The sequence below is a fragment of the Miscanthus floridulus genome, chromosome 11 (assembly GCF_019320115.1).
Source record: "Miscanthus floridulus cultivar M001 chromosome 11, ASM1932011v1, whole genome shotgun sequence".
Taxonomy (NCBI): domain Eukaryota; kingdom Viridiplantae; phylum Streptophyta; class Magnoliopsida; order Poales; family Poaceae; genus Miscanthus; species Miscanthus floridulus.
In genome coordinates, this window is record NC_089590.1 from 47,126,638 (window position 1) to 47,153,992 (window position 27,355).

The 27,355-nt window shown below is 47.0% G+C and overlaps 2 protein-coding genes and 1 long non-coding RNA gene across 3 annotated transcripts; all 3 read left to right on the forward strand.

The window, feature by feature from the left end:
• The first annotated feature begins 651 nt into the window (after positions 1–651).
• On the forward strand, positions 652–3,968 carry LOC136490598 (uncharacterized). The gene is made up of 4 exons (XR_010767820.1): positions 652–666; positions 764–1,345; positions 1,443–2,488; positions 3,579–3,968. It is a non-coding gene; the product is annotated as an uncharacterized lncRNA (long non-coding RNA).
• A 6,720-nt stretch (positions 3,969–10,688) lies between these two features.
• Positions 10,689–12,127, forward strand: LOC136494465 (uncharacterized). The gene has a single exon (XM_066490623.1). The coding sequence runs from the start codon at positions 10,857–10,859 to the stop codon at positions 11,985–11,987; it is 1,131 nt and encodes a 376-aa protein (XP_066346720.1). The 5' UTR covers positions 10,689–10,856; the 3' UTR covers positions 11,988–12,127.
• Positions 12,128–25,085: 12,958 nt separating this feature from the next.
• Positions 25,086–26,689, forward strand: LOC136494358 (U-box domain-containing protein 25-like). Its single transcript, XM_066490524.1, has one exon. The coding sequence runs from the start codon at positions 25,312–25,314 to the stop codon at positions 26,491–26,493; it is 1,182 nt and encodes a 393-aa protein (XP_066346621.1). The 5' UTR covers positions 25,086–25,311; the 3' UTR covers positions 26,494–26,689.
• Positions 26,690–27,355: the final 666 nt, after the last annotated feature.

A 27,355-nucleotide genomic window follows, 5' to 3' on the forward strand; every position in this document is an offset into this window, starting at 1 on the left:
TATGAGTATATTGACTGATATAGTGAATATTAAGTAATTGATGCAAAGATATGTATATATATTTAACTAATTAAACTTGCTATTATAAACTGATTTAGTAAATATTAACTAATTTAGCCTATATATGTATTTGAGTATTTGTGTTCATGAAATTTTCCTTAGTTAAATGTTTTCGTGCATAATTAGTTAAGGTTTTTTTTTTATGTTTTCTATAAAACACGCTAAATTAAATAGCCTCCGCTATAACGTATTGTAACTTTTATAGCTTTTGGAGCAGAGCACCAATAGATGTCATAGGTAGTTATTACCACACAAACCTTGTAGAATTTCCACAATTTATTTTAATTTTTCTTAAGCACACATGAGACTGTCTAACATACCATTGTACAACATGTGAAACATTCTCCAAAGAAACAAAGAGTAAGCAGCTGATAGAGCATTGAAAATGAAAAGGGAACATCTTATCCAGAAAACATATTATTTTTTTTGTTAGCAATTTAGAATAGTGACATTTATGGGATCCACCTATAATATATATATATATATATATATATATATATATATATAGCTATGATATATATTGCCCTGGGTGCTTAATAATAATCAGTACCCTAGCCCGCCCGACGCACCCGCTCCGACCCCGAGCCACCCAATCGGTGGGCGCTGGTCCGTCATCCCCTCTTTTTTTTTTTCTTGTACTGCACCCACCTCCGTTTTTTATTTATTAATTAATAATAATTTTATTTTTTGGTTCCACTTTTAGATCGTGGGAGACGCCGGTTTCTTCGCACAAACCTAGATCGCCACCACCGCAGCAGCACGAGCCCAGCTCGCCGCCGCACGGCCTGAGCTCGCCCCCGCCCCCGCCCCCGTCCCCATCCCCGTCCCCGCCGCACGACCTCAGCTCGCCGCCGCCCCTGCTCCCTTGTTCGGCGCCGGTGAGCCCGCTACACCTGGGCCCGCGGCTGCTACCCATCTTGTTGCCTCGAGCTGGCAGCAGTGTCTTCTCGTCTCCACCTCTTCACCTTGTTCCAATCCCTATGTTGAGTGAATCTGCGGCGGTGGTAGCGCCTTATCCGCAGCTACCATGCCTGAGGGATTCGGCGTCGGCGGCGTCCTGGCCATACTTGAGGATTCGGCGTCGTATCCACGGCATCCACAGCGTCCGTCGACAGAGCCCCTCTGCTTTGATTCGGTGGCGGCGGCGGCGGCCTCACCTAATCCGCAGCCTCATAGAACGCTGCCCATGGTGGATCAATTTCAGGCGACGCCATCGGCATCATCTCCTTCAGGCGTGCAACGCGACGATCGTACGAGCAGAATCGCTCACCCCAACCATTCCCTGGTATGGTACCCATCCATCCAGACTCACATTCGATGCCCCAATTTTGGTCCCTTTTAATGTTGGGGATGGGGATCTGACTTTACCCTGTTGTGTGTAGATCGAAGACCCTAAAGAAGATTGTCTGATTCTGATATTTTTGCTCATGGATCTGGAATATATTTGCACGAAGATGCAATGCAAAACAGCAGTATAGCACTGCTGCAGCAACACGGCATTATCTCATCTGCCATTAAATGGATCTATGATCTGCTCCCCTGGGTAATTCTCTTTCTTCCTTGTTGCACGAATTGAGCCTGACGGCTGTTTAGCTTACTAGATATAGCTTATTTGTGTCTATCATTTACAGATTACTGTAAGGGACCTTTTTGCCTAATATTTTTCTTACCAGTTCAGTTATGCATCTTACTCGTTTTTTATTTTCACGTCAACATTTCTGACACCTGTCCACCTGTCCAGTTTTCTATTCTTCTTTTGCTTGTTTAATCTAATGGGTTGCTAGTGTGTTATTCATGTTGTTGTTATCTCCTAACTATCCTCTGTTTTCTCGCGCTTTCTATTTTTAGAATAAAGAATCATATATACAATAGTAATTTGCTCTTTAATCAATCCAGTTCACTAATCTTTCTAAAATAAGTAAACATCTCAGAGCCATGGAATTATTGCTTAAGCAGCACTGTAATGATAGGAAAGGTTATAAATAAATCTGAACTTACCTTTGTCATGCAAATATAATAGTTAGCCTTCATTTGTTCATCACTACTTTTCCTTTCCGATCCCTCCAATTTTGATTTATCATGTTCTTTCAACGCCTTTCTTTTTCTATATGCAATGCCGAATATCTAGAAGCCATTTCTGTGTATGCCTGTGGTGTTAGAGCCTTCAGTGGTGGACTGGTTGTTGTTTGGGACAACTATTTCGGAAACATTGGTGTGTAATCTATATGCGCCCTGTGTTCTTGTTGTATTGAAGATAATTCCTTTTTTTCCTTATTTGTACAATTTGTGGTACCCTAATGGTACTTACCCTCTATTTTCACTTTTTATGCTCTGTTTTTGGACGCGCAATGCCCGGTTGCTGGGCTGCCACATCTTGATTGCACACATGTCGAATGCCAAGCTTGCCTTACTCAGATGGAGTCCTCCGGTACGTCAGGTCCCCTATACCCGCCTTAATCCCTTTCTCGTGCATCTTGTAAATTTAAGCTAGCCTTAATCCATTTCTCGTGCATCTTGTAAATTTAAGCTATTGATAGTTGAAATGCGGTATTCTAAATAGATTCTTACTCAATGCCTTCAGTTTCGGGTTGGAGTTGGTCGATAAGATGCCTAACAACCCAAAAAGGGTTGTATTTGAGAGCATAGAACAATGTTCAGTACATGATTGCAATTTTTAGTGGCCTTTTTTATGTTTAGGAGCTGCTTTCCTCTCTAGGTCTAGAATGTTAATGTGATGATTCCGCATTTAGGTACGAGGTTCCTTTAACCAGGTCGACCTTCTGTGCCGGCTCCACAGAACAGAGGTGCAAAGGGGATTATGGCTGTACTATAATGTTAATCTCTTGCAATCTGGAATTAGTATTTTCAAAATGACCTGACAAAATTATAGACATTCATTTACAGCTAATCTAAGCTTGAGTATGGTTTTTTTTTCTAAAAATTATATGTATATGAACTGATGTCTTGACACAGAATTAGAGAACAAATTAACATACATGTATTTCAAATTTTGCTTGCCCAAATTTTGTGGCCAACCGTAGTTGAAGTGCTCGCTTCACTTCCAAGCCAATGGGTACTCAACATTATTTTTCACTGATTCAAGATGTTTCCTTGCAAGTCACGATCTTATGAACCTTTTAGCTTTTTGGTTTATACTGACTCTGCGTGTATTTTATTGTTCTTGATCCAGAGGCTAGAGAAGATTTCTGTGCTGACAATTGCTAATTTGCTACATATATTTTTTTTTCAGAACTAAACCTGAGGTGCCACTTGAATAATACTTGCAAATTCAAAGCTATTTTTCCTTGCAACTATCTATCATATTCCACTGAGTCAGATTAGCAGCTTATTTTACATGCAAATTATGCCTTCGTCTTAATCTTGCCTAGCATTTTAGTATCTCCCATTGAGCTTTCTGTATACCCAAATTAAATGTGCTCATGTATCTGACTTTTAAATTTGAGTATATTTCAATGAACATATATGTTGTAACATAACCTGTGTTTCCTCTTGGCCAGTCATACAAATTTGGTGGGAAAATAGACAACATAGCGGTTGGTAGGATGATGGAGGAAATCGGTCAGGACTCAACAGGGCAGAGGACCGAATGAAGCAGGGAAGTGTAGCGGAGGACATGCAGCAGCCCTCCCTCAACTAACAGTCGGTCACGCGAGCAGGCGACATGGTATAGTGAAGTGCGGGACACAAAGGTGGATGTTAGTGACATAGGAGTTAAGGAATTAAATTTCTCAAGGAACTAGAATCCACTCTGCGACTTACCACTGAGAGTTATTCATCTGTCCGGCTCCCTCGTCCAGAGGTGTCCTCGACATGATCAAGCTGTGGAGTTTTTTTTTTATTTATTTTTTATATGAATCAAGCTGTGGAATTCATAAAGCATCTCCTTTCTTGCCTCTTTGCTATAGATTTTTTGTTCAAGTTGTCCCAAAGAGTAGGCCTACAGATTCTTTGTAACTATGATAGACGAAATAGTACTATTTTTGATTTGCAGCATAGACTATTATTGTTGACAAGATATGTTTGTATTGATCAAATTGAAATACTATTTATAGTTTACATAATGAATTGTTATTTTTGACAAGTAATTCATTATAGGGAACCTGGTATATAGCAATAAAATATGGCCAAATATATGCATCCCTGGAGGCCTAGCGAAAAAAATGATAACAAAAAAAAAAAAAATCGGCCAGAAACAAAAAGAAATTGATCGGAAATAGAAAAAAAATTGCCGTAACCAGCGCGAGAGGGCAATAGACGCGAAAGAAAAAAATCGGCCATAAACTCAGAAAAAAATTGGCTGAAAAAAACAGGCAAAAAAATCAAGACGGAAGCAAATAAAACCGGTCGGAAACGAGCACAGAAGGAAAAAAAAATCGACCAGCGCCCTCCTATCTGCGCGAACGTGGGCAGCGGGATGGCCTCGGTTACTGAATAATATTTAGTATCCTGGGTGTTAATTAGCGCAGTCCTATATATATATATATATATATATATATATATATATATATATATATATATATATATATGTGTGTGTGTGTGTGTGTGTGTGTGTGTGTGTAATTACTACTGCATTTGCTTTGCACTAATGTGACAATTAGTTTATAATAGCATGTTTAAATAACAGAACCTTAATCATAGTTGTAAATGGATGAATGGCTGACTTCCTAGTTCCTAGTTTTTCTTATGTTCACTCGCAAAAAAAAAATGTTCCACATTGTGTTTGATCCTCTATTCTAATTCGCGCACTATATGGGCGTGTTTGAGTTTGGAACCTTGAGCTAGGCAGCACTTCTCTTGATGAAATATATGCATTGCATGTCCTTATATATTTTTTTCAAAAAAAAGGACAGCTGGAGGTCATGAGTACGAGCCCCACGTCCGCACGCGTGCATATATGCGCGAAAAAACATGTCACCGTGTGAGATGGCAGGTCGGGTTGCCCGGAACTAAAAAAAATTGTTGTTTTGGGACCTATTTGTGATTTTTGAAATTTGATTTCTAGAGACAACTGGATTCTGAGCTGCCTCTAGAAATCCAATGTGTTGAGACATCTCCTATTTTCAGCCACCTTTAGAAATTAATTTCTAGGCTAGCCGCCATTGACTTCTAGAGATGTAGAGATAGAGGTGGATGTGGATTAGCCGTTTCCATAAAGGCTTCCCAATGGCCTCTGCAAATTGTATCTGTAGTGTGTGAAATGGTTGCAATGGTCCAAGCAGCTCGGGTTCATGCCTAATCCAAATAGACCCATATGCTTATAGTAATAAGTGCATCAAACCCTATACGCCTTCCCATAGTTACTTCACGAAGGCTACATAGTACTGTGGCATCTGGCATGTACCGCATGGTTCCCATATGCTTCATCATGCAAAAAAAACTTCCTTTAAGGTCATGTTCGGATGTTATCGGATTTACCTTAATCCACATGTGTTAGATTAGATTGGGGTAGAATTTAGTTCAAGTTTCACTTCAATCCAACCTAACACATGTGGATTGATGCGAATCCGACTACATCCAAATAAGACGTACATAAACCTTGTCAAGCTGTCATGAAAGTCATTCCAAAAATAACAAAGCTGGCAAAGCAATTTCAGAAGAAATTTAGACCAAAACAATAGCTCTAGTTTTCTAGGCATTCTCTGGAAGCCATCTGTACCTACCAGAGAAATAGATAGCTGTGAACTTCATAGATGAGTCAGGATATGTTACATTGTTACTTTAAACAAGCACCAGCTGTCTTTCTCAGGTGATGACAGCAAGTTTTACTCATCGAGTACGCAAAACCGAATGGGTCCAACGTCATGCATGTTGTACTCTTATGCTCACAGGCAATGATGCCCATGGGTAGAGATGAACTGAAAGTGCGCTTAGTGGCTAGGTCAATTTTAATCCTGCCAAACTCATTGTCACATAGCATCAAGCATCACAGGACCACAGGAAGGCCATCCCTAGAAAGACACTAGGACAGGCCATTGATCCTGTATGGACCAATGAAAGGTAATGAATTGACATGGCAAAGGGTTGTTGATAATCAGACACTGACCATATTCCTTACTTGGTGTAGGATCATCGCAATCCCTGACTTTTCGCCGCACCTGAAAATATGAGTGACTAATAAAAGATCAATTTTTTCCAACTGTCGGCAAGCCAAATCATAGAGAAAAATTCAAGGCCGGTCCGCAAGAGGTGTCATCTAGGTCCCTCTACTCTCAAAATATTATTTCTGGGCCCATGAATTTGGCTTTGGGCATCATCCAGGTCCTAACCTGCTGTGTTAACTGACGTGGTCCGATGACTGTTCATTGATGTGGCCCCCACATGTAAGGCCGATCCTTCTACTGGGCAAGGTGTGTCACCTAGGTCACTCTACTCTCAAATGCTCTTTTTTGGTCCATGAACTTGGTTTTAGGTATCATCAGATCCAAACGGGTTCTAACTCGTTCTGTAGGCTGACGTGACACGCTGACCGTGCATTGACAAACTTGAAATGTTCTGACTCTTTAGAAAAGTTGGAATGACCTACTAATGAATTGTAAAACTTCAATTAAACCTTAAACATCCATGCCCAAAAAAATGAATAAAAAAGAATCCTAAAAATGTTTCTGTTGCACCAAAATTCACCATTCACATGAAAACTAGCGCGAGAGACCTCCAAATTAGCATCCATCTCGCACGCGGAACCTCCAACTTGGCGTGTGCAGCAAGCTAAGCGACCGTGAACCCGTGATCGACAGGTGCCATGGCGATGGTATCCTTCCGTCCAGATTGGCTACCAGCATATCTTGATGGCGACGACGATGACGAGGATAAGAATGAAGTGGATGGACAAGAAAGGGATGCCAGAGTGGCAAAGTCAAAGCAAAGCAGGAGTAGTGAGAAGAAGAGCCGCAAAAGGCCATGGTGAAGCTTGGCATCTAGCCCATCACTGGTGTCAGCCGTGTCACTGAAGAAAAGCCCGTCACAGGAGGACAATGAGGAGGAGGTGGACGATACTGGTGTTGAGGCTGAGGGACATCTGTTTCGAGGCCGAGCCCGGGTTGCCAAGGCCCCTCAAGGCTTGCAAGTTACAACGGGGATGTTATGGCGGGTGGAGCCGGCCAGGGGCCCACACGGCACTATGCGTGTGAACAGTACCGGATCAGATTAGATTAGATTGGTTTGGTTTGTTAGGAAAGAGATAAATTAGATTGATTCGGTTAGGATATTACTTAGGGGTCAAATAAGTTATCTCTATAAAAAGGATCATCGTGTATCAGTTAGAGTCAAGAAAAAAAAATCCTAAGATAGTTCCCGAGGAAAGGGCAGCTATCCGGGGTCTCTCTGCTAATCCATCTATCCGTAGCCAATCCATAACAGAGGATGTCGTCCATTATAGATTCTCCCCTGCAAACAAGCATTCCTCTTTTTTATCTAAAATTTCGAATTTCGAAAGGAAAATGGAAGAAGGATTTACTAGATCACGAAAGCCATGTTGTCAGTTGTGAGTTGTTGCCACTGCGCATCATAGCGTTGCTGGCAGAAACCAGTCAACAAAGTTCAGCGGTAGAAAGGGATGTTCTTCAGAAAGAGGGAGACGAGCTGTTCGAAAAAGAAAAAAAAAACAAAGATATGTCGATGGACCAAAGTCGGCACGAATTAGCGTAGACAACCTTTGCTCAGTCAACGCTGCACGTGCGCCGTCTGATGATCTCGCTCTTCTCTTGCTTCATAGGCCTAACCTTATATCGGTTAAAGAAACACAAACTAGCATAGCGTCGTACATAAGAGGAAGCTAAGGACTCAGGAGTGGTTCAGAGAGATCACACGCATGTGGCACTTGCATTGAGTGTTCAGAGGATGGTTCAGCCTAGTAGAAATTATATATTATACTGATGCTGATGTTGGCATGTTGTATATAAACTGACCAAATATGTACAAAACAAATCAGGGAAAAGGAATCCATTCATCCCAAATTCTAAGTCATTTTAATTTTTTTAGAGTGAAAACATCTTAAGTTTAACCAAATTTATATAATAGAATAATAGTATTTATAATATCAAATAAGTATCGTTTGATTCTTCAATTATATTATCATAATATACCTACTTAATGACATAAATATTTGTAATTCTCTATATAATTTTGGTCAAACTTGAGGTATTTTGACTCTCCAAAAAAGCTAGAATAACTTATAATTTTGGATTGGAGGGAGTACTATACTCTAGAACGAGCATGTTGCACAACTTTGCCAGAGCATTTGTTATTTGTCCAAAGCTACTGCTTGCTAGAAGCCTCATACTTATAGATGTCCATCGGGCCGGGCCGGGCCGGCCCAGCACGGGCCCGTGCTAGGCACGGCCCGATTGAGGCCATGCCGGAGAGGGCTTCGTGCCTGGCCATCGGCCTAGGCACGACCCTATGGGTCGATTTTTGGGCCGGGTTGGCCCGATGAGCACGGCAATCCCAGCAAGCCGGGCTAGCCCGCTACCCGAGCAAGTGCCCGCCGGATGGGGCAGGGAGGAGCTGCGATAGAGATTGGGAAGTGAGGATGGGGTGACTGCCGCGGTCGTAGCACTGTGACGGAGTCGGAGACGGAGCCTCCGCGCGGCCACACACAGGCACGACCTGCACGCGCTCGCCGAGGCAGAAGGGGAGCCGCCACCGCGCTCTGCTCCCACGCGCTCACCGAAGCTCAGGCCTCGTGGTAGTCGGGTCTGGTGGACGCGGAGGCGCGGCACCCACCGGCGTCGAAACTGGTGGAGGCGGAGGCGGCGCGGCGCTTGCCCAAGCTCAGAGTGGGAAGCGGTTGGGGCTACGAGTGGGGAGCGGGCGACGGTCGCGACTCGCGACTTCGCGAGTGCAGCGCGGGGAGGGAGGGGAGCCGGGCGCGAGAGAGTGCGGCGTGGGTGGGGAGGGATTGAAGTTAGGGTTAAGGATTGGGGGCGCAGCGCTGCTTTTATCGGGCCGCCACCATGCCTGCCTGTGATGGTCAGGCCGTGCCGTGCCAGCCCACAGGCCTGAGTAGCAGCCCAGGCACAACCTACTCCCCCGGCCCGGGCCCGCTGACCATCGGGCCATGCCGTGCTTGGGTTGGGCCAAAAATGCGGGCTTCATGCCGGGCCACCGTGACTCGTGCTGCATGGACATTTATACTCATACTTTGAACAGTCGGTTGTTCTTGCTCCAGTTGAGCGCGTTCTGAGTTTCACGTTTCATTTGCTATAGCATCATTTCTACTCCCTCTGTTAAAAAATTTAAGACATTTTGCAATGTGTCTTGAAAACAAAAAACAATAGAGGAAGCATCATCCGGGTATTGTTCCAGTAATGCGAAACTTCTGACACTTGCCTTGGTCCAAATCAGTGCATGCTTCATAATTGGGTGTACCTCACTAATGTCCCTGTCACAAAAACCTCATCTGTTTTCTGCATATTACCATATTTATTCACAACGTTGGAGGTGAAACCAGTAAATTAGAACCGTGAAGCCTACGCAATGGGCATCCAAGTTGAACAAAGTTTTAACTAATACTGGGCTTTTTTATCAGATAGCAATAGTCAACCATGAAAATTCCTAGCCAGCAATCCGCCATATAAATTAAAGGAATAACATAGGTTCATGTGACTGGTGAAAGAGCTACTAGAGTTATTTGTAAGAAGTTCAAATACACGAATTGAATTACTGGCATTACATGTAGACTTATGAAAAAAAAACAAAAAATTGAAAGGAATTATTTTTTTTATGAAGATGAAGAATCAGGAGGGGATTGGAGCCTCTAAGGAATTACATATTCACTTGGGCTTTCATATGATGGACTACTTCCATCCTGATAAGGATGTAATTTTACTACTATACTTGGTCAAACTAAAAGTTTGACAAAATGTATAAACACATTAATATTTATAATAAAAATATATTTCATGATGAATACAACAACACTTATTTGGAATAAAAAAAGCATTTATATTTTTTGTATAAATTTGCCGGATTCAAAATCATTTGACTCGATACTATACTATAATTCTGCTCTTTTTAGGATGGGGTAAAGCAGTCATTAAGTCAGTGGCCGTTAGTTTCTATTTTTGCTATTTTTGGAATCGAACTACTCCCTCGTCCCAAAATAAATCAGTTCTTAGAGTCACCTTATGTCTCCATCTCAAAATAAATTAATTCCTAGAATCAGACTAAATCAATCTGTTTAGAGTTTAACCAGCTTGATAGTGAAGAAAAACAATATTTATTACATCAAATAGTAGGTTATCAAAATATATTTTTATGATGTATCTAGTGATACTAGTTTAAATCATAAATATTTATGTTTTTTTTATAAATTTGATTAAATTTAAAAATAATTTAATTCATGGTAACTTTAAAATTTAATTGAGGGAGCAGTACTTTAATAAGCCCTCTAACTCAATTTCCTTTTTTGACAACATCCCTCCAGCTCAATTAAATTAGCAGCCCGTTTTGCACGGAAATGCAACTGAAGTGGGAGTTGCAAGGCACGGAAAGAACGGACACGTGGGCAACTGGCTAGGCGGGCCCACGCGACAACTGAACAGGCTCGAACGGAACTGATCCGGTGATCCGCCCACGCGGTTTCGAGTCCTACTGGTGGCGGCGCAGTGCACAACGAAACAGGCAGCTTGGCTTCCCCGCGACGATGAATCGGAGACGAGCTGGGATGGAATTCGAGTCGGAGCCGGAGACGACGCTTGCTCCCGCGGGGATCGAACCCATTATATCCTTCCTCCGCGATCCATCCACCACAGCCGCCGCCACCGCGGCTCCGCGAGATGGCGATGGCGTTCGGCTCCTCCGCTTCCAAATCGGCCGCCGCCGGCACCTTCTCCTCCTACGACTTGGGGACGTCGCTCGGCTTCCGCCTGGTGACTGTGCGCGGGAAACGCTTCGTGGAGCTGGAGGGCGTCGCCTTCGACTCCGAAGTTCTGCTTCCGGCGGACGTCGTCCTGCTCGACTCGCCGCGATCTGGATCTCCAGATTACACGCCCCTAACGCCGTCGTCGCAACAACCTGGATCGCTGGATTATTCACCGGCCACCCCAGAGTATACTCCCTGGACGCCGTCGTCGCAGCGATCTGGATCACTCTACTCGTCAGCCACCCCGGAGTACACGCCCCTGACGCCGTCGTCGCAGCGATCTGGGTCGCCAGTCTACTCGTCTGCCACCCCGGAGTACACGCCCCTGACGCCGTCGTCGCAGCGATCTGGATCGCCAGATTACTCTCCGGCCACCCCTCCCCTGACGCCGCCGAAGCGATCCGGGTCTCCAGGTTACACTCCGGCCACCGCGAACTACACGCCCCGGACTCCTTCAGCCTGCTGTTTATCGGACTACTTCAACGACTTTGATCGCTACTGCATCTCGCCGTCTACGGGCTACTCATCGCGTGCGCCCGCGTCGCCGGAGTACACGCCCGCCAGTCCTTCCGGCTGCTGTTCACCAGACTACTCCGCCCTCTTCGATGACATCAACGACTTTTGCTACACTTCGCCGCCGTCTGCTGGGTACTCACTGCGTGCCGCGTCGCCGGAGGACGCCCCCATCCCATACTACACGCCCGGGAGTCCTTCTGGCCTCTGTTCACCGGACTACGCAATGCTCTTTGACGACATCAACGCCTTCTGCTATACTTCGCCGCCATCGTCTGCTGGGTACCCGCTGCTTGCCGCGTCGCCAGAGTACACGCCTGCAATCCCAGAGTACACGCCGGCCACCCCAGAGTACACGCCCTTGGCTCCCCTCAGCCCTCTCCGGCGTGCTTCTTCGCCGGAGTACACCCCAAGCTCACCTTTAGTGTCAGACGCCGTTTCAGGCACGTCTCCACCGAGCCACCGCCGCCACCACCCGTACCAGAGGAGCCGGACCAGCTGCTGCGAGCGTCGCCCTTCATCCTTTCAGTAGTTTGTAATAGAGGACAATCTTGGTTGAGGCAGATCAACATGTTGCCTAAAATCAATTGAATAGCAAATCTGTCAAATGTTTGTAGTAGGATATCCTGTATGAAAATCATCAGTAGTTTTTGCAGTAAATTTGATCTGACATTGTTCTCTTGCCTGTTGCTTATTCACCTCTGAATTTTCATTGTTTTGTTTACTGAACTTTATTTATTGAAACCACGCCATTTATTTTATATGAACTTCAGATGCCTATAATCCTGGCATTATAAGATTTGACAGAATCGTCATCTGAAACTGTAACACTCAAAAGAAACGAAAGCCTGAACTGACAGAGTCCCATAAATCAGCCAGAAACTGGAGCTCCTTCAAGCTTCAGATCAGTCACAAGCCTAAGGACACTTTCTATGTATGGCGCTACTAATCATGTATTGGTTTGCCTTTGCCTTTCTTCTATATCAAAATCATCAGTATTTTTTTTTTTTTTTTGCTATTTGGTCTGAAGTTGTACTGCACGTTGCTTCTCCACCTCTGAATTGTGATTGTGACGTTTTTCTTTTCTGAATTCTATGGACAACGTGCACCGCTTAATTTGTAGCAAATTCAGATGCGTACGACGATGGCATTACAGGATGGAAGAATCGCCATCTGAAATTGTAACACTGAAGAGGAAGAAAAACCTGAAATTGACAGCCCGATAAATCAGGCCGAAGCAGCAGGCTGCAGCTGGCTCGAGCTTCAGATCAGTCACAAGCCAAACGACACTGCTTTCGTCTTTGGACAACAAAGGTAGGATCACGAAAGGCATGCCTGCTTCTTATCACTATGAATGGCAATATGGCATCTCTCGAAGACACCGGTCAACAAAACTCAGCAGCAGAAAGCGACGCTTCATCAGAATAGGCTGTTGGATCATCTAGAAGACATGTCGATGGATCGATCAAAGGCGGCACTACAAAGAAATCATTCAACGCTGCACGTGCAACGTCTCATCCATTTTCCTTGCCTTGCTTCATGGCCTAACCTTATCGGTTAAAGAAACGCAACATGCATCACGGCTGAAAGATATACTACTCGTAGCAAGGAGATGGAGTGGTTCAGACTAGAGAGAGATTCCACACGTGTGCAGCTCGAGCTGTTCAAAGAACAGTTGATGATTCCTCGTAGGGAAATTCTTCTCCAGAACCGGAATGTTCTAGTGATGATTCATGCATGTACATTGTACACTGAATCAAAACGCTTCCAACCGACAAGGGAAAAAAAAAAGAGAACGAGCATGCTGCAAGGCACTCAGTTGACCACAATTTCTGCAAGAGCATGATCAGCATCTGTCTGCTTCTAGTCCAAAGTTACAGCTTGCAAGTAACCACAAACTTTGAACAGAGTCCGTGCTTGGGTTCATGTCATCCATGGAATCTGACTTGGAACGGCCGGGGAGGGGAGAGCAACCCTAGTTCAAAGCTGTTGCTTTGAACTACCACTTTGCTCGCCGGCACTTAATTCATTCGTCATTATTTTCTTTATCCTTTTGGTCTGCTTCCAGTAACACGAGCGAAAGCGATAGCACTCCCTGCTTGTGCTTGATAAGTAGGTTTTACGTCACTAATGTCTCTGTCATGGATAAGTTTCTCTTTTTTGCATGTTGCCAGATTTGTTCACGCTCGCGGAAAAAATCAACAAACCGACAAAATAGACTAGTGAAAAAACCTACAAAATGGGGCCAGGTTTTACCAGTACTAGGTTGAACACTTGCTATGATTCCACATGTCAACCACGCAAATTCATAAACCGCAACAGAGGGTAAACACAAGTTCATCTGACTGGTGGATGAACTGCAAATTTTGTACTTAGCAAGTTCAAATACTGACGATTGGGTCAGATTGAATAACTCAAGTTACATGCTATTTCCACAACCACCGTAAGAAAGAAAAAAAAGTCATTGATGAATAACAAAATTCACTGTGTCTTTATTGTTATTATATTATATATAAGATTTAACAGAGTAAAGTCCATCACAGGTCCCTAAACTTGTAGCGCTGTGTCATTCCGGTCCCTAAACTCGCAAATCGACCGTTTAGGTCCTCAAACTTGTTCATCTGTGTCATCTCGGTCCCTAAACTTGTTCGGTTGTGTCATCCCGGTTCCTAAACTTACAAATCACCCGTTTAAATCCTCAAACTTGTTCAGTTGTGTCATCCCGGTCCTTAAACTTGGCTTTAAGTGTCATCTAGGTCAAAAATAGGGCGATCTAAAAATTTTATATAAAAAATAATTCATAACTTTTTCATATGAACTCGAATGAAGACAAACTTTATATCAAAATTGTAGCCCTCAACGCGATCTACGACTTTGTAGTTGAATTTTTTTTGAATTAAAACTGTTTAGGGTCCCAAAAGATTATTGTATGTTTATAGATTTTGAAATTTAAAATTATCAAAAAATCTTGGATACTGATATGGTCTATATGAAACTTATAGTTCTCAATACGATCTACAACTTTGTAGTTGATTTTTTTTAATTAAAACCGTGTAGGGTCCCAAAATATTATTGTAAATTTATAGATTTTGAAATTTAAAATTTAAAATTATCAAATAATCTTGGATATTGAAATGATCTATATGAAAGTTATAGTTCTCAATACGATCTACAATTTTGTAGTTGAAAAGTTTTTCGTTTGAAGTCATTTAGTGTCCCAAATTTCAATTTTAATATGAACAGGATAAGACCCACTCTGTTTTGATCCAGATGAGACTCAAAACTAAGTTTAGGGACCGGAATAACACAACTGAACAAGTTTGAGGACCTAAACGGATGATTTGCATGTTTAGGGACCTGGATGACACAGCCGAATAAGTTTGGGGACCAAAACGGTCGACTTGCGAGTTTAGGGACCTGGATGACACAGCGCTACAAGTTTAGGGACCGGTGATGGACTTTAACTTACGACATCTAGCCTGTTCGTTTGCTCGTATACGATCGTGGATTATAAGCTAGAACAGTATTTTTCTCTCGCACCAAACCAACCAGTAGTATATAATCTACGATCGTTTACGACGAAACGAAATATATTGTTCAGAAGAGGGTAAATAGGACAATCTCTTGTCTGGCTTCCAGACAGTGCTAATAGCTTTTTAGATAATGACGGTGCTAATAGCTAGGACGTAGTATTAGGTTGCGAGCTTTTGTTTTTTTGAGAGAAAGGTCTAATATAAATACAATTTAGTGTGGTTTTCCAATCTGGACATTGAACCAGATAAACATATATCTGGTAGGGGTCCAGCTCGTTTCCGCTTGTTTCAGCTTGTTTCAGCTTATTCTCTCTCACAGAATACTATTCAACCATCCAAAATCATCCAAAACCAGCCAAAACCGTACCAGCCGAACGCCATCAAAATTGTTAGGCAATTCTCTACGCTGGGATTGGAGTCGAGTAGAGTAATGCCCATTTAACAGCACGCGAGGGTCCAATCTTTGAACAGATATACGCATGCGGACAAAGCTACAGACAAGTCTAAGTCTACTCCGTTTAAAACTACACGTTAATATAGTACGGAATATATGTTACTACCAATCGCCTGATCAAATCAAACTGCTTTTATTTCAGGAACGGCGCCCGTCTGGACTGTAATTTCTGCGTCTGAACCATACAAAACTCCCTGTGTGTTCGAAAAAAACGGCGAGTCGGTCAACGTCGGCGCTGGTGGCGTTGCCTAATTTTCCAATACACGAAAAGGAAAAAGACATGCGCGGTAAAAGATTGCGGTGGAGGAAAAGCCAGTGGCCTGAAAAATTGGACGCGTAGATACAGTATTAGTAGCTTTGGTTTTTCTTGCTTTCTACCCTGAAGTCAACCGTGTGTAACGACGCATTTAGTACTGCAGTTTGAACAGACACAGACGGGTAAGCATCCATCCATCCATCATGGCAGCTCGATCGAGAGCGAGGAGGAGTGTTATTGTCCACAAAAACTCTCTATTATTGCACGCCATCATGCCGTCTTTCGCAAAATAAAAAGGGTCGTAGTACGTGTAGTAATCGGCCGTTAAAATGTGCTCCACATTGACATGCTGCCCTGGCCGCTGACTCGATCGTAACATCTCCCGAGCTTTTTTTTCTATTTGGCAAATGCTAATAATAAGCTCAAATTTTCTTCTTGTTTACCACATGATGTGAGGGCCAGTCGGAAAACATTGTATATATCATTAGGGTCGTGCAACCTTTCCTCATTTTTTTAATCACCCAAAGTTAATACAAAATAGCTTTGGCCATCATCCCCATGTAGTATGATCATATATATAACAAACAAAACATGCTATGATCAGTGTGTGAATCCTATTCCTAGGCTAGCCCTACAGTGGAGCTGAGTCCCTTGATTTGGGTAATGCTGCTGCCTGCAGTGGCTACAGCGCCACAAAGCGCAGCACTGTCAGCGAGACTTTCGCAGTGCCCTATAGGCTATAGCCGCCGCGTTAATCTGCACATTAGCGCCTACTGTACTACAGAATCCCATTGTTTATCTTCAGTGGGCTGCTCGAGACGGCGATTAACCGGCGCAGCTACCTATCCAGTTTTCAAATGTACAGATCATCAGCCTGTTCGTTTGCTCGTATACGATTGTAGATTATAAACTGAAATATTATTTTTCTTTCACACTAAACCAGCCAACAGTAAATAATCCATGATCGTTTACCACGAAACGGCCGGGCTGCATGCTGATTTGTAACGTAGCGATGTTTGGTCCGCCGGTAACACAGATTCTCGGCCCGTTTCTGTCGTGTAGCAGAACTGAAGAAGGCAGTACTGGCTGCTGACTGACAAGTGGGGCAACCACAAGTCACACGTGGCAACTGAATTTCGTTAGAATTTTTTATTTTTATTGTTAAGTTTTTTTGGGGGGTTGAAAAAGGTAAAGATGGGATGGGGAAGTGCTTGAAGAATTCATCGCGTTTTCATCATAACGCTTCCAACGCACTCAATTTTTTTCAGTCAGGTCATGGCCTTCTGCCCATGCCCCATGTTAACATCATATTCACCCTCTCTCTCCAGATCTTGTCCCAGCTAGCAAATGGAATAATCATGACACATGAAGTGGTGCCTAATAAGAGTGCAGACCGGTCCACGGTGAGCTACATTACTAGCGCCAGTGTGGAACACACTTGTCCTCTTGTCGACGTTGTCCCAAAAATCATAGCACTCTCTCACTTCTAAATTGATCCAGATATAGCCATTTTAAGACATTTTGATTTTTCTAAATATATATGTCGGGTTCATAAACCCGGGGTCCCCAATAGACCCATTTCCCTATAAAACCCGACCTGACAGGCGGTGCAGCGACAGCACGCGCTTGGACCGGCCTAGGTACATGATGACAGGCCAAGACAACGATCAGGCTCCCGACCGAAAGGCCTGGCCTAGGTGGGACCGTAGTCTGACTACGACTCACTTTCTCCCACCGAGGATACACCGGACCTCTGTTCGCTGCTCTTTCCCGCCCGACACGGTCGGGGCCGACTGGGAACGACTCACCGGGGACGCTCGCTCGGTGTGGGGCCGAGGAGCAGATGGAGCAGATAAGGTAAGACGCTCAAGTCAACCACAATACCGAGGACCGTACCCTGCCATGCCCTGCGCACCTATAGGACGGTGCCATCGGGGCATGTCAGGCGAATACGGTAGAGCCTGCCAAACGCGTCAGAGCATAAACAGTATTGTGGGCGCCGTCGTTTGTGGTACCAGGCGAACATGGTAGAGCATGCCAGACGCGTCTGAACATACCGAGGGCCATCCCGTACCCAATGACGTGGGCAACAAGACTAGGCAGCGCCCGTATGAACTCTCGCTTTTCTCTCTGACTTGTAAGACCATTCCCTTCAACTATAAAGGGGGATGCGCTCTCTCCTACTAAAAGGACATGGGCTTCGAACCCCCTGAAGCCCCGAAGACCCGAAGACTTGAGGACTCGAGGACAACAGCACAACGGCTCAAAAGCTCGACAGCTACACAGTCTACACGCTCTCAACAGCTAATAAGCTCGGATACACAGAGCATACGCTCCGATACTTAGCGCACATTTGAGCATCCGTCACTCTCTGCACTCGGCTCAGAGTCTGACCGGGCCTCTTACAACCCCCCCCCCCTTCTCATTCCTTACTCGTTTGTAACCTCACAGCAAACTTTGAGCACCTGGGCTTAGGAATAAAGTCACTGACCGACCTCAGCTAGACGTAGGGCCTGTTGCCTAAACCAATATAAATCATGTGTCATTGAGTGCTAGGCCATATCCGATCACAACGCACGATAAAATTATAAATATTTACTTGTTGGCCACATTTCGCACCGACAGTTGGCGCCGTCTGTGGGGAGGACGTCGTGCGTTCACGCTTTTGGTCATCGGATGGCCCACCTTTCCACCATCTTCGGCATGGCGGGCTCGAGCGATACGATTCGCTTTGGCTCGCTGGAGTTTCCCACACTCCCACTTGTTGGGATGTGGGCTCCACCCGTCTTCGTGCCACTCCAACCCTTCCTCTTCGGGAGTTTGGAATTTGTCGCCAACCAGCTCGGCATACTCCGCCTCTGCGAGGAAGCGCTTGTTCCGGCGCCCACTGGAGGAGGAGCGCCCTCCACCGGCCCCGGGCCACTCGATGACCTCAACGTCGAGACACCCGCGCTTCGCCTTGAGCCCATGCTGGGCTCAAACCCCACAATAAGTGATGTATATTTTGTTCTTTACTCACTATTTAACACCTTCCGCCAACTCTTCAGAGGGACCCCATTGTCCCCACTACGACTGGTTCCCCTATGGCTTCGCGTCCCTCATGCACGCGGGGACTCCGAAGGATGTTGACGCCGCCTCCTCTCATGTCCGAGTTCATGGGGGATGGCGGGCTATGCTCCCACCTCCTTCCACAACCTCGTCGATGATGAGGTCAAAAGCGATGGCTCCAGCATCGGCGACGTCATGGCACCTAGCCACCCTCTATCTTGAGAGTACGCTATGGCGGACGCCCTAGGACAGCCACCGGAGGTAGTGGAGTCTCTTGTAGACTCGCACCCCTCTGGACCCTCATGCGTAGGCCCTGGCACGTGCGTAGCAGCACGATGAGGAGTTACGGCAAAGGGGGCAGAGCCAGCCCTACCTACGCTAGAGCGCCCGGCGCATCACACTCCACCACATGTGCGTAACCCGACGAGCGGCGCTCGGGGTCATGCCCGTCAGGTCTAGCGTAACATATTGAACGGAGGGGACGACCCCCCTCAGTTTGCTCGGGCTGGCCAGAACATCGCTGTTGTGGCAATTCGACCTCCACGTCGCTCTAGCTCTCACCACCCTAGACCCGCCGGTGATCTCCTTCTCCTTATCAAACCTCCTCCGGACCTTCTCAGTTTTATTCTTCTTCTTTGCAAGCACGGCCTCCCTCTAGGCAGCTCATGTGATATGAACCCGCTAGGGTTTATGGACGATCTTTCGATAAGAGGCGTGAGATCACTCGATTTGGTGGATGGAGATGACGTTCACGGCCCGACTACAGCCTTCCAAGACCGCGCCTTAGCAACCAATACACCACCTCCAAAGGCCGTCACGATCTTGTGGAGCGCGACAACCAGCCACTAGGGCTCCCGTCCTGCAAGCAATCGAAGAACTAGCAAGAACAAGGAAACAAGCACTGAATTTGCAAGATGAAATTGAAAGCCTCAAACTGAATCTTATTTTGAGTGGGGTTCCGAAGACAAGGAGACGGGCGGCTGGATCAGCACGCGCGCCTACAAGCAAGTAGCAAAGGCTAAACTTGATCTAAACAAAACCCAAGTGTTCCTGGTGGCGGCTAAGGGGTATATGACGTGTGGAGGACGACCACAAGAGAGTTTGGGTCGTGCTCCAACCCTAGGACGCGTCCCTACTGGACTCTAAACGATACAAGCCCATTGGGCTAACTTAAGGTGGCGCAGCACCCTGGACAGAATAGACCTCTCGGTGATTTTTGGACTGTTGATGCCGCTTCTGAGCAGGTATGAGTATGAGGTTAGATCCGTACGAAAGTAGACTTTATTAGCTTTCCAACAAGTCCAGAATCACCCCAATCCGACTCTGTATGTAACCGTGGCGACCGTCGCAAGTTGGAGGTGTGCTGCAGTCCGAATCCAGCCTACGCGAGTCCTTTTCCCTTTTGGTCTTCTCCTTGATTCCTAATCAAAACAAGAGTGCACGTGTCTCCAAGATCTAAATAGGATGGACAAGAGCTCAAGAAGGAACTCACTTGATGATTAACTTTTCGAGCACGAGCACGAGTAATAGGACCAGCAGGTGTCGGCGTGGACGGCGTGGATGTATGATCGGTGTTGATGTCCTCATCATCATGGAAGGCGAGGAAGGAGATGACCTCATCGGCCTAGGGTCATAGAACAACCTCCCCTAGAGTGGGAGCCCTCCAGTGCGCCACCTCCTTCGATGGAAGCAGCCCCTTCACAGCAAAGTCAGCTAACACTTCCTCATCCATGTTGAAAGGCCTCTAGTTCAACATCGCACCTCAGATTTATGAACAAATCTATGAGTTTTTCCTCTCCCTCGCTCTACTCTCCTCTCTACTAGAAACCGCCGTGGCACACAAACAGGCTTGGTGAAAAGGAGGAAGAAGAAACGGCAACGGTTGTAGAAAGGTGAAAGAATGGGAGGAAAACCCAGCCCCTTCCCCCTATTTAATGCAGAAAGGCATGTGGTGGGACGTGATCCTGACTGATGGGACATGGCCTGCCTGACAGAACATTGCCTAGCTAACAGGACGTGGCCTAGGTAGGGCCCACCACTACCGCAACCCGGGCACAGGAAATGAGGCGCAACCGCACACAAATGACCCTCTGCCTTCCTAGACAGGGTTTGGAGGGGGCCACCACTACCGCAAACAAGGCATCAAAAATGAGGCGCAACCGCACACTAATGACCCTCCGCCTTCCTAGGCAGAGTTTGGAGGGGGCCATCGATGGAATCTGCATCAAGGAGAGGCCAGCGGGTCACCCGGGTCGATTGGATGGCTCGAGCGGCTATCAGGAGATAGGTAAGGAGCAGTGGGATGCCCCATGTGGGTTATGCTGACTCCATCACGAACAATGGACCCAGATTCCACTTGGACATATCTGATAGAAACTTCCTAAACCCATCACTCCAGCCATCGAGGTAACTTTATCAACCCCTATTTTACTTTTCCAGTGCATGAGCATACATTCATCCATTCTCATGCATGCATTCATACATTCATCCATTCTCATGCATGCATTCATACATTCAGTCATATATTCATCCCTACATTCATCCCATATAGCCAAGCATTGCATATGCAATTGAAGCATCACAACGCTTTGCGTTGCGTCACGAAGCGGGAGTCGTCTCATTCGATATGAGCGGCGACCGATCGGGGTTCAAAGGGTAGCCCGCGAAGGGCTCGAGGTAGCCTCACGTCAAATAGAGCTAGGGGAGAAAACACAGATGAGCCCCAGTGGCCCTCGCTTGACCCGCTCAAGAGCAGATAGAGTCATCTCAACCTTCTCGTTTGATCCCGACCTCGAGCGTTCCCATAGAATCTCCATCGAGGGGAGGCCATCGGGCCACTTGAGTCGCTCTCTGGAATGACTCGAGCATCTGTCGGGAGGTGGGTTAAGAAGAAGTGGAGTGCCACATGAGGGCTATGCCGACCCCGTCATGAACGATGGATCTGGATTTCACTCGGACATACTCATTAATGAGCTCACTGAAGCTCGCCACTCGAGCCATCGGGGCAAGTGGCGTCAGCTCAACCCCTCTGGTTGCAGAAACCACAGACAGGGTGACACAGGAAATCATGCGACTGACCCCGATCGACCCCTAGTGGCTCGGGGGCTTGAGCTGCTAGGTCCCGACTCAGGAACCCTACCGACTGCACAGGTTGCGGTCGGAACAGACATGGGCGAACACCCTGATCGGAAGAGACACAAGAGTCCATAGCCCCAAAAAAGAGTACCAAGGTGTTCAGCCTCCGACCGACTCCCAAGTCATCCGTAGGCTCAGGGGCTACACCCACCGGGTGCGCTCGCGCACACTCGGCAGAAAACGTATTACCAGCGAGTCTCCTCCTCATGGGCTGGGCGCCAATGTCCCTCCGGCGCACCTCCGCGGCCTTCGCCAGTCTTCCCCATGGAGGCTGGGTGCCCGTATCCACTCTGCGCGCCTCTGTGGCCTTTGCCAGTCCTCCACATGGAGCCTGGGCGCCTAAATCCTACTCGGTTACCCTATGCAGTACAACAAACCGAGGGGAAAACACCAAAGTTCTAATAAACAGCCCGCCTCCATGGCACAATGGGTACATGAATTACAAAGCGAATACAAGCTTTCATTAAGCTAAAAACACAAGCCCCTAGCTTTTACAATATCACACGAAACGGGTGTGAACAACCCCTCCACGGCTTCATAGAAGTCCCAAAGGGGCTCGGGGGCTCTTGACGGGTTCATAAACTCGGGGTCCCCAATAGACTCGCTTTCCTGCAAAACCCAGCCCAACAGGCGGTGCAGACAGCACGCGCCTGGGCCAGCTCAGATACATAATGACTCACCAAGACAATGATCTGGTTCCCGATCGGAAGGCCTGGGCGAGGTAGCACCGCAGTCCGACTCCGACCCCCTTTCTTCAATCGAGGATACATTGGACCTCTACTCGCTGCTCTTTTCTGACCGACACGGTTGGGGCCAACTGGGAACGACTAACCGGGGACGCCCGCTCAGTGTGGGCTCGGGGAGCAGGTGGAGCAGATAAGGTAAGACGCTCAAGTCAACCGTAATACCGAGGACCATACCCTACCATGCCTTGCGCACCTGCAGGATGGTGCCATCGGAGGATGTCAGGTGAACACGGTAGAGTCTGTCAGACACGTCAGAGCATGAACAGTATTGTGGGCGTCGTCGTTTGCGGTACCAAGCGAACATGGTAGAGCCTGCCAGACGCGTTAGAATATAAATAGTATTATGGGCGCCGACGGCCATCTCGTACCCGATGACGTGGGCAACAAGACTAGGCAGTGCCTATATGAACTCTCTCTTTCTCTTTGACTTGTAAGGCTATTTCCTTCAACTATAAAAGGGGATGAGCTCTCTCCTACCAAAAGGACAGGAGCTTCGACCCCCCCCCCCCCGAAGCCCTGAAGACCCGTAGACTCGAAGACTCAAGGACTCGGGGACAATAGCCCAACGGCTCTAGAGCTCGTCAGCTACACAGTCTACACGCTCTTAACAGCTGATAAGCTCGGACACGCAGAGCATACACTCCGATACTTAGCGCACGTTTGAGCATCCGTCACTCTCTACCACTCGGTTCAGAGTTCGACCGGGCCTCTAACACCTCCTTCTCATTCTTTACTTGTTTGTAACCTCACAGCAAACTTCGAGCACCTGGGCTCAGGAATAAAGTCACCGACCGACCTCAACCGGACGTATGGACTGTTGCCTGAACCAGTGTAAATCATGTGTCATTGAGTGCTAGGCCACATCTGATCACAACGCACGACAAAACTATAAATATTTACTTATTGGCCACATTTCGCACCGACAATATAGTTTTTATTATGTACATAGATATTTACACTATATTTAGATACATAGTAAAAGCATTATATCTAGAAAAGTTAAAATATCTTATAATTTGAAAGGGTGGGGAGGTGGGGTATATTCTAGATGCATACCAAATATTATGTTCCTAGACTAGAAAAAACAAAAATTACTTCTAATTTGAAACGGATGAAGTAGTATTTATTGTGTAGTGACACTTGCCAATTTCTGGCGTTAGAATTGGACAAACAAAAACAATAAAGTTCACCTTAGTTTGAAGTACAAGCTAAAACTCTGCCAGCTCCAATTATGTTAATTATTTTAGCTTTATGTGAGGTCGAATTTCTTTAACTTTGGCCAACTTTATGCAAAAATCTATCAACATTTCCGATACGAAATTTGCTTTATAAAATTCTTCATGAAATGTACTTTGATAATGTATTTATTCAAACCTATAGAGGTAGATACATTATTCCTAAAATTTTATTTAAAATCAACGATTTTTCTGCTAAACACAAAACTAAAGTAAACTATAATTTGAAACCGATGGAGCAAATTAATTAATTGTCCATCGTTTATTACATATGGAAAACCTTGCAGAAAAATACTGCCCACATTTCCTGACTTTTGGATGATCTTATAATTGATGCATGCAACTCAAATACTACCTACAACCACATGATCACGCTCTGCATCAACAAACCTTCCCTTTTCATAATAACTTACATAGAATTCGGATCGTGATCAACACCGAGCCCAAAGTCATATCCTTTTTTTTTGTCGATTCATTCATTGTGTCATTTCTATACCATCTGACGCCGGCAAGTTGGCAGATCATAATTCAATCAAGTCCTTACGATTTTGTAAACCTGCTCTGGGAAAAGGGAGAGCCTCCCTTAATGAACACTGCAAATTGCGTTCCAAATCCAATCTGTGAGAATTGCGTCCCAACCGGTCCCCAAGTCTGACTGTCCCCACGTTTTCAGGCCGCAAACTTTTCCCCGCCCAGCTCGGCTGGCTCCTCCTCCTGCTCCTGTTCCGGTCCAATCACTAGACCTTTCCCTTTCGATGACCGCCCGCTCGGCTCGGCCTTTGCCTTTATCTTCTTCCTGCAACCCATGATGCTCTCGATGCATGAAGCAAAGCACACGCCCCCGGCCCCTCTCACTTGCCCCTCCCAGTTCCTCCTCGCTCCTCCCATCCCGCCATTCCATTCCCTCTCTCCATCTCTTCTTCGATTGAGGAGAGCCCATACATTTCCAGCACTGTAGCCTGCCTCCATCTTGTGTGCAGTGCAGGCCTGCGGCAGCTCCTGTTGTTTTGGCCGGCTTTATGGCCATCACCTCACCTGCAGCAACTTCAAGTACTCACAGTCACAGCGGCTAACCACAGTGCAGTAACTCTGCTGCAGTCACCTGCGCAGTTTCGTCGCCTGTTGTTACGTCGCCGTCGTCGCGTCGCCATGGATTCTTGATGGGGGGATGCATCATGCATGGGAGTGAGTGATCGCGGCAATACCATCAAGAGCTTTTCTGGTACCGCGCGCCGCTGCATTCTCGCCTCGCCGCCCTGCCCTGTTTGTGAGTTGTTGGCGTTTTCAGCTGGTGGTGGTGTTGGCTCCTGATCTGGATCTTGTTGCCTTCTTGGATCGCGGGCCTGTGCTGCGGCAGCGGAGCATGATCCCTGGGCGTTTCTTTATTATTACGTCTTGTTGATCCGGTCCGTGGTGGACTGGTGGTGGTGCGCGCACGCAAGACGCAAGATGAGCATCCCGCACCTGTTCCGGTGCCCCATCAGCCTGGACATCTTCACGGACCCGGTGACGCTGTGCACGGGGCAGACGTACGACCGCCCCTGCATCGAGCGCTGGCTCGCCGCCGGCCACCGCACGTGCCCGGTCACAATGCAGCCGCTCGGCGACGCCGCGCTCGTGCCCAACAGCACCCTGCGCCACCTCATCGAGCGCTGGCTGTCCGCCGACCACCACCAGATCCCCGACGCCACCGACGACGACGACGCGGAGGAGCCGTCGCTCGCGGCGCTCAAGCGCTGCCTCCAGTCCGGCGCCAGCGCCAAGGTGGCCGCGCTCAGGAAGGTCCTGGCGCTGGCCTCCGAGTCGGACGTCGGCCGCGCGTGCATGCTCCAGCTGGGCTTCCTCCCCGTGCTGCTGCAGCTCGTCTTCCACGCGCCCACGCCACGGGACCTGTCCGAGCAGGAGGACCTGGCGCTGCAGTGCGCGCTCACCCTGCTGCCGTCGAGCCCGGCCTCGCCGCAGCACGGCTGCCTCAACATGCTCAAGACGGAGGCCAGTCTCACGTCCTTCGTGGGGCTCCTGGCCGCGCGCGGCCGCGCCGTGGCCAAGTCGGGCCTGTGCCGCCTCCTGGAGACGATCGCCACGGCCGCCGCGACGCGGGACCTGGCGCTCGCCGCCGCCGCCGCGCCGCGCGTGTGGCAGGCGCTGCTGCCGCTGCTGCGGCACGGCGACGAGCGCGTCTCGGGCGCCGCGGTGCGCGCCATCGCCGCGATCTGCTGCGGCGCCGAGCCGGCGCGCGGCAGCGCCGTCCACCACGGCGCGGTGCCCGCGCTCCTCGGCTGCCTGTCGTGGGCGTCGGCGGGCAAGGCGCGTGGTGGCGCCGCGGCGTGGAGCGCGCTCAGGGCGCTCGAGGCGCTTGCCGCGGCGGAGGCCGGGCTCCGGGCGGTGGCGCGCGAGCCCGGCGCGGTGCGCGCGCTGGTGAGGCACGTGTTCTTGATGTCGTCGAGCAACGAGGGAAGCGAGCACGCGGTGGCGGCGCTACTGGCCGTGTGCAGGGAGTCCAGGGCGGCACGGAGCGACGCTGCCGGCGCGGGGGTGGTCACGCAGGTGCTGCTGCTGCTGCAGAGCCAGTGCGGCACCAGGGCCAAGACCAGGGCGAGGTCGCTGCTCAAACTCTTCAAGTCCATGTGAAACAAGCGCTTAGTTTAGGTGTTAATGCTAGATGTTCTTGGCTTCAAACTGTAAGTTTCTGCTTCAAGAACGTCCGCTAATTAATTTCATAGCTACTTCTTTGTAAGCTGCGTCAAGAACCTCCGCTAATTTCACGGCTTGCAGCCAGGTCTCATGACTTGTGCAAGGCGACACCATAGCTATATGGTTATTTCATGGCCCCAAGTTACATCAAGAATGTCTGCTAATTTCACGGCTTGCAGACAGGTCTTGTGCAAGGCTGGACACCATAGCTATGGTTATTTCATGGCTCCAAGTCTGGAAATTTGAAGGTAATTAGAGGAAATTTGCAGCAGCTTCACAAAGCAGGTATAGCTCAGATGGGAGAGCGTCAGACTGAAGATCTGAAGGTCGCGTGTTCGATCCATGCTCATCGCAATTTTTTTGAATTTTATTCTGCTTTTAAAACCTTTTTTATTTTATTCCTTTTAAAACACTTTTTTTAATTTTATTCTGTTTTAAAACCTTTTTTAGTATATTCCGTTTTAAAACCCTTTTTTAATAGACAAATTTGGTCATGCTGATTAATTTAATTTTGTCCTGTTTTTAAACCATTTTTTGATTTTATTCTGTTTTTAAACCCTTCTTTGATTTTATTCCGTTTTTAAACCCTTTTTTAATAGACAAACTTTGTCCTGCTGATTAATTTAATTTTGTCCTGTTTTTAAATCTTTTGAATAGACAAATTTAATCCTCCATTTGAACCTTTCGAATGATAAAGTCACATAGACAAATTTGGTCCTGCTGATTAATTTAGTTTTCTCCTGTTTTTAAACCTTTTGTATAGACAAACTTAGTCCTCCATTTGAACCTTTCGAATAGA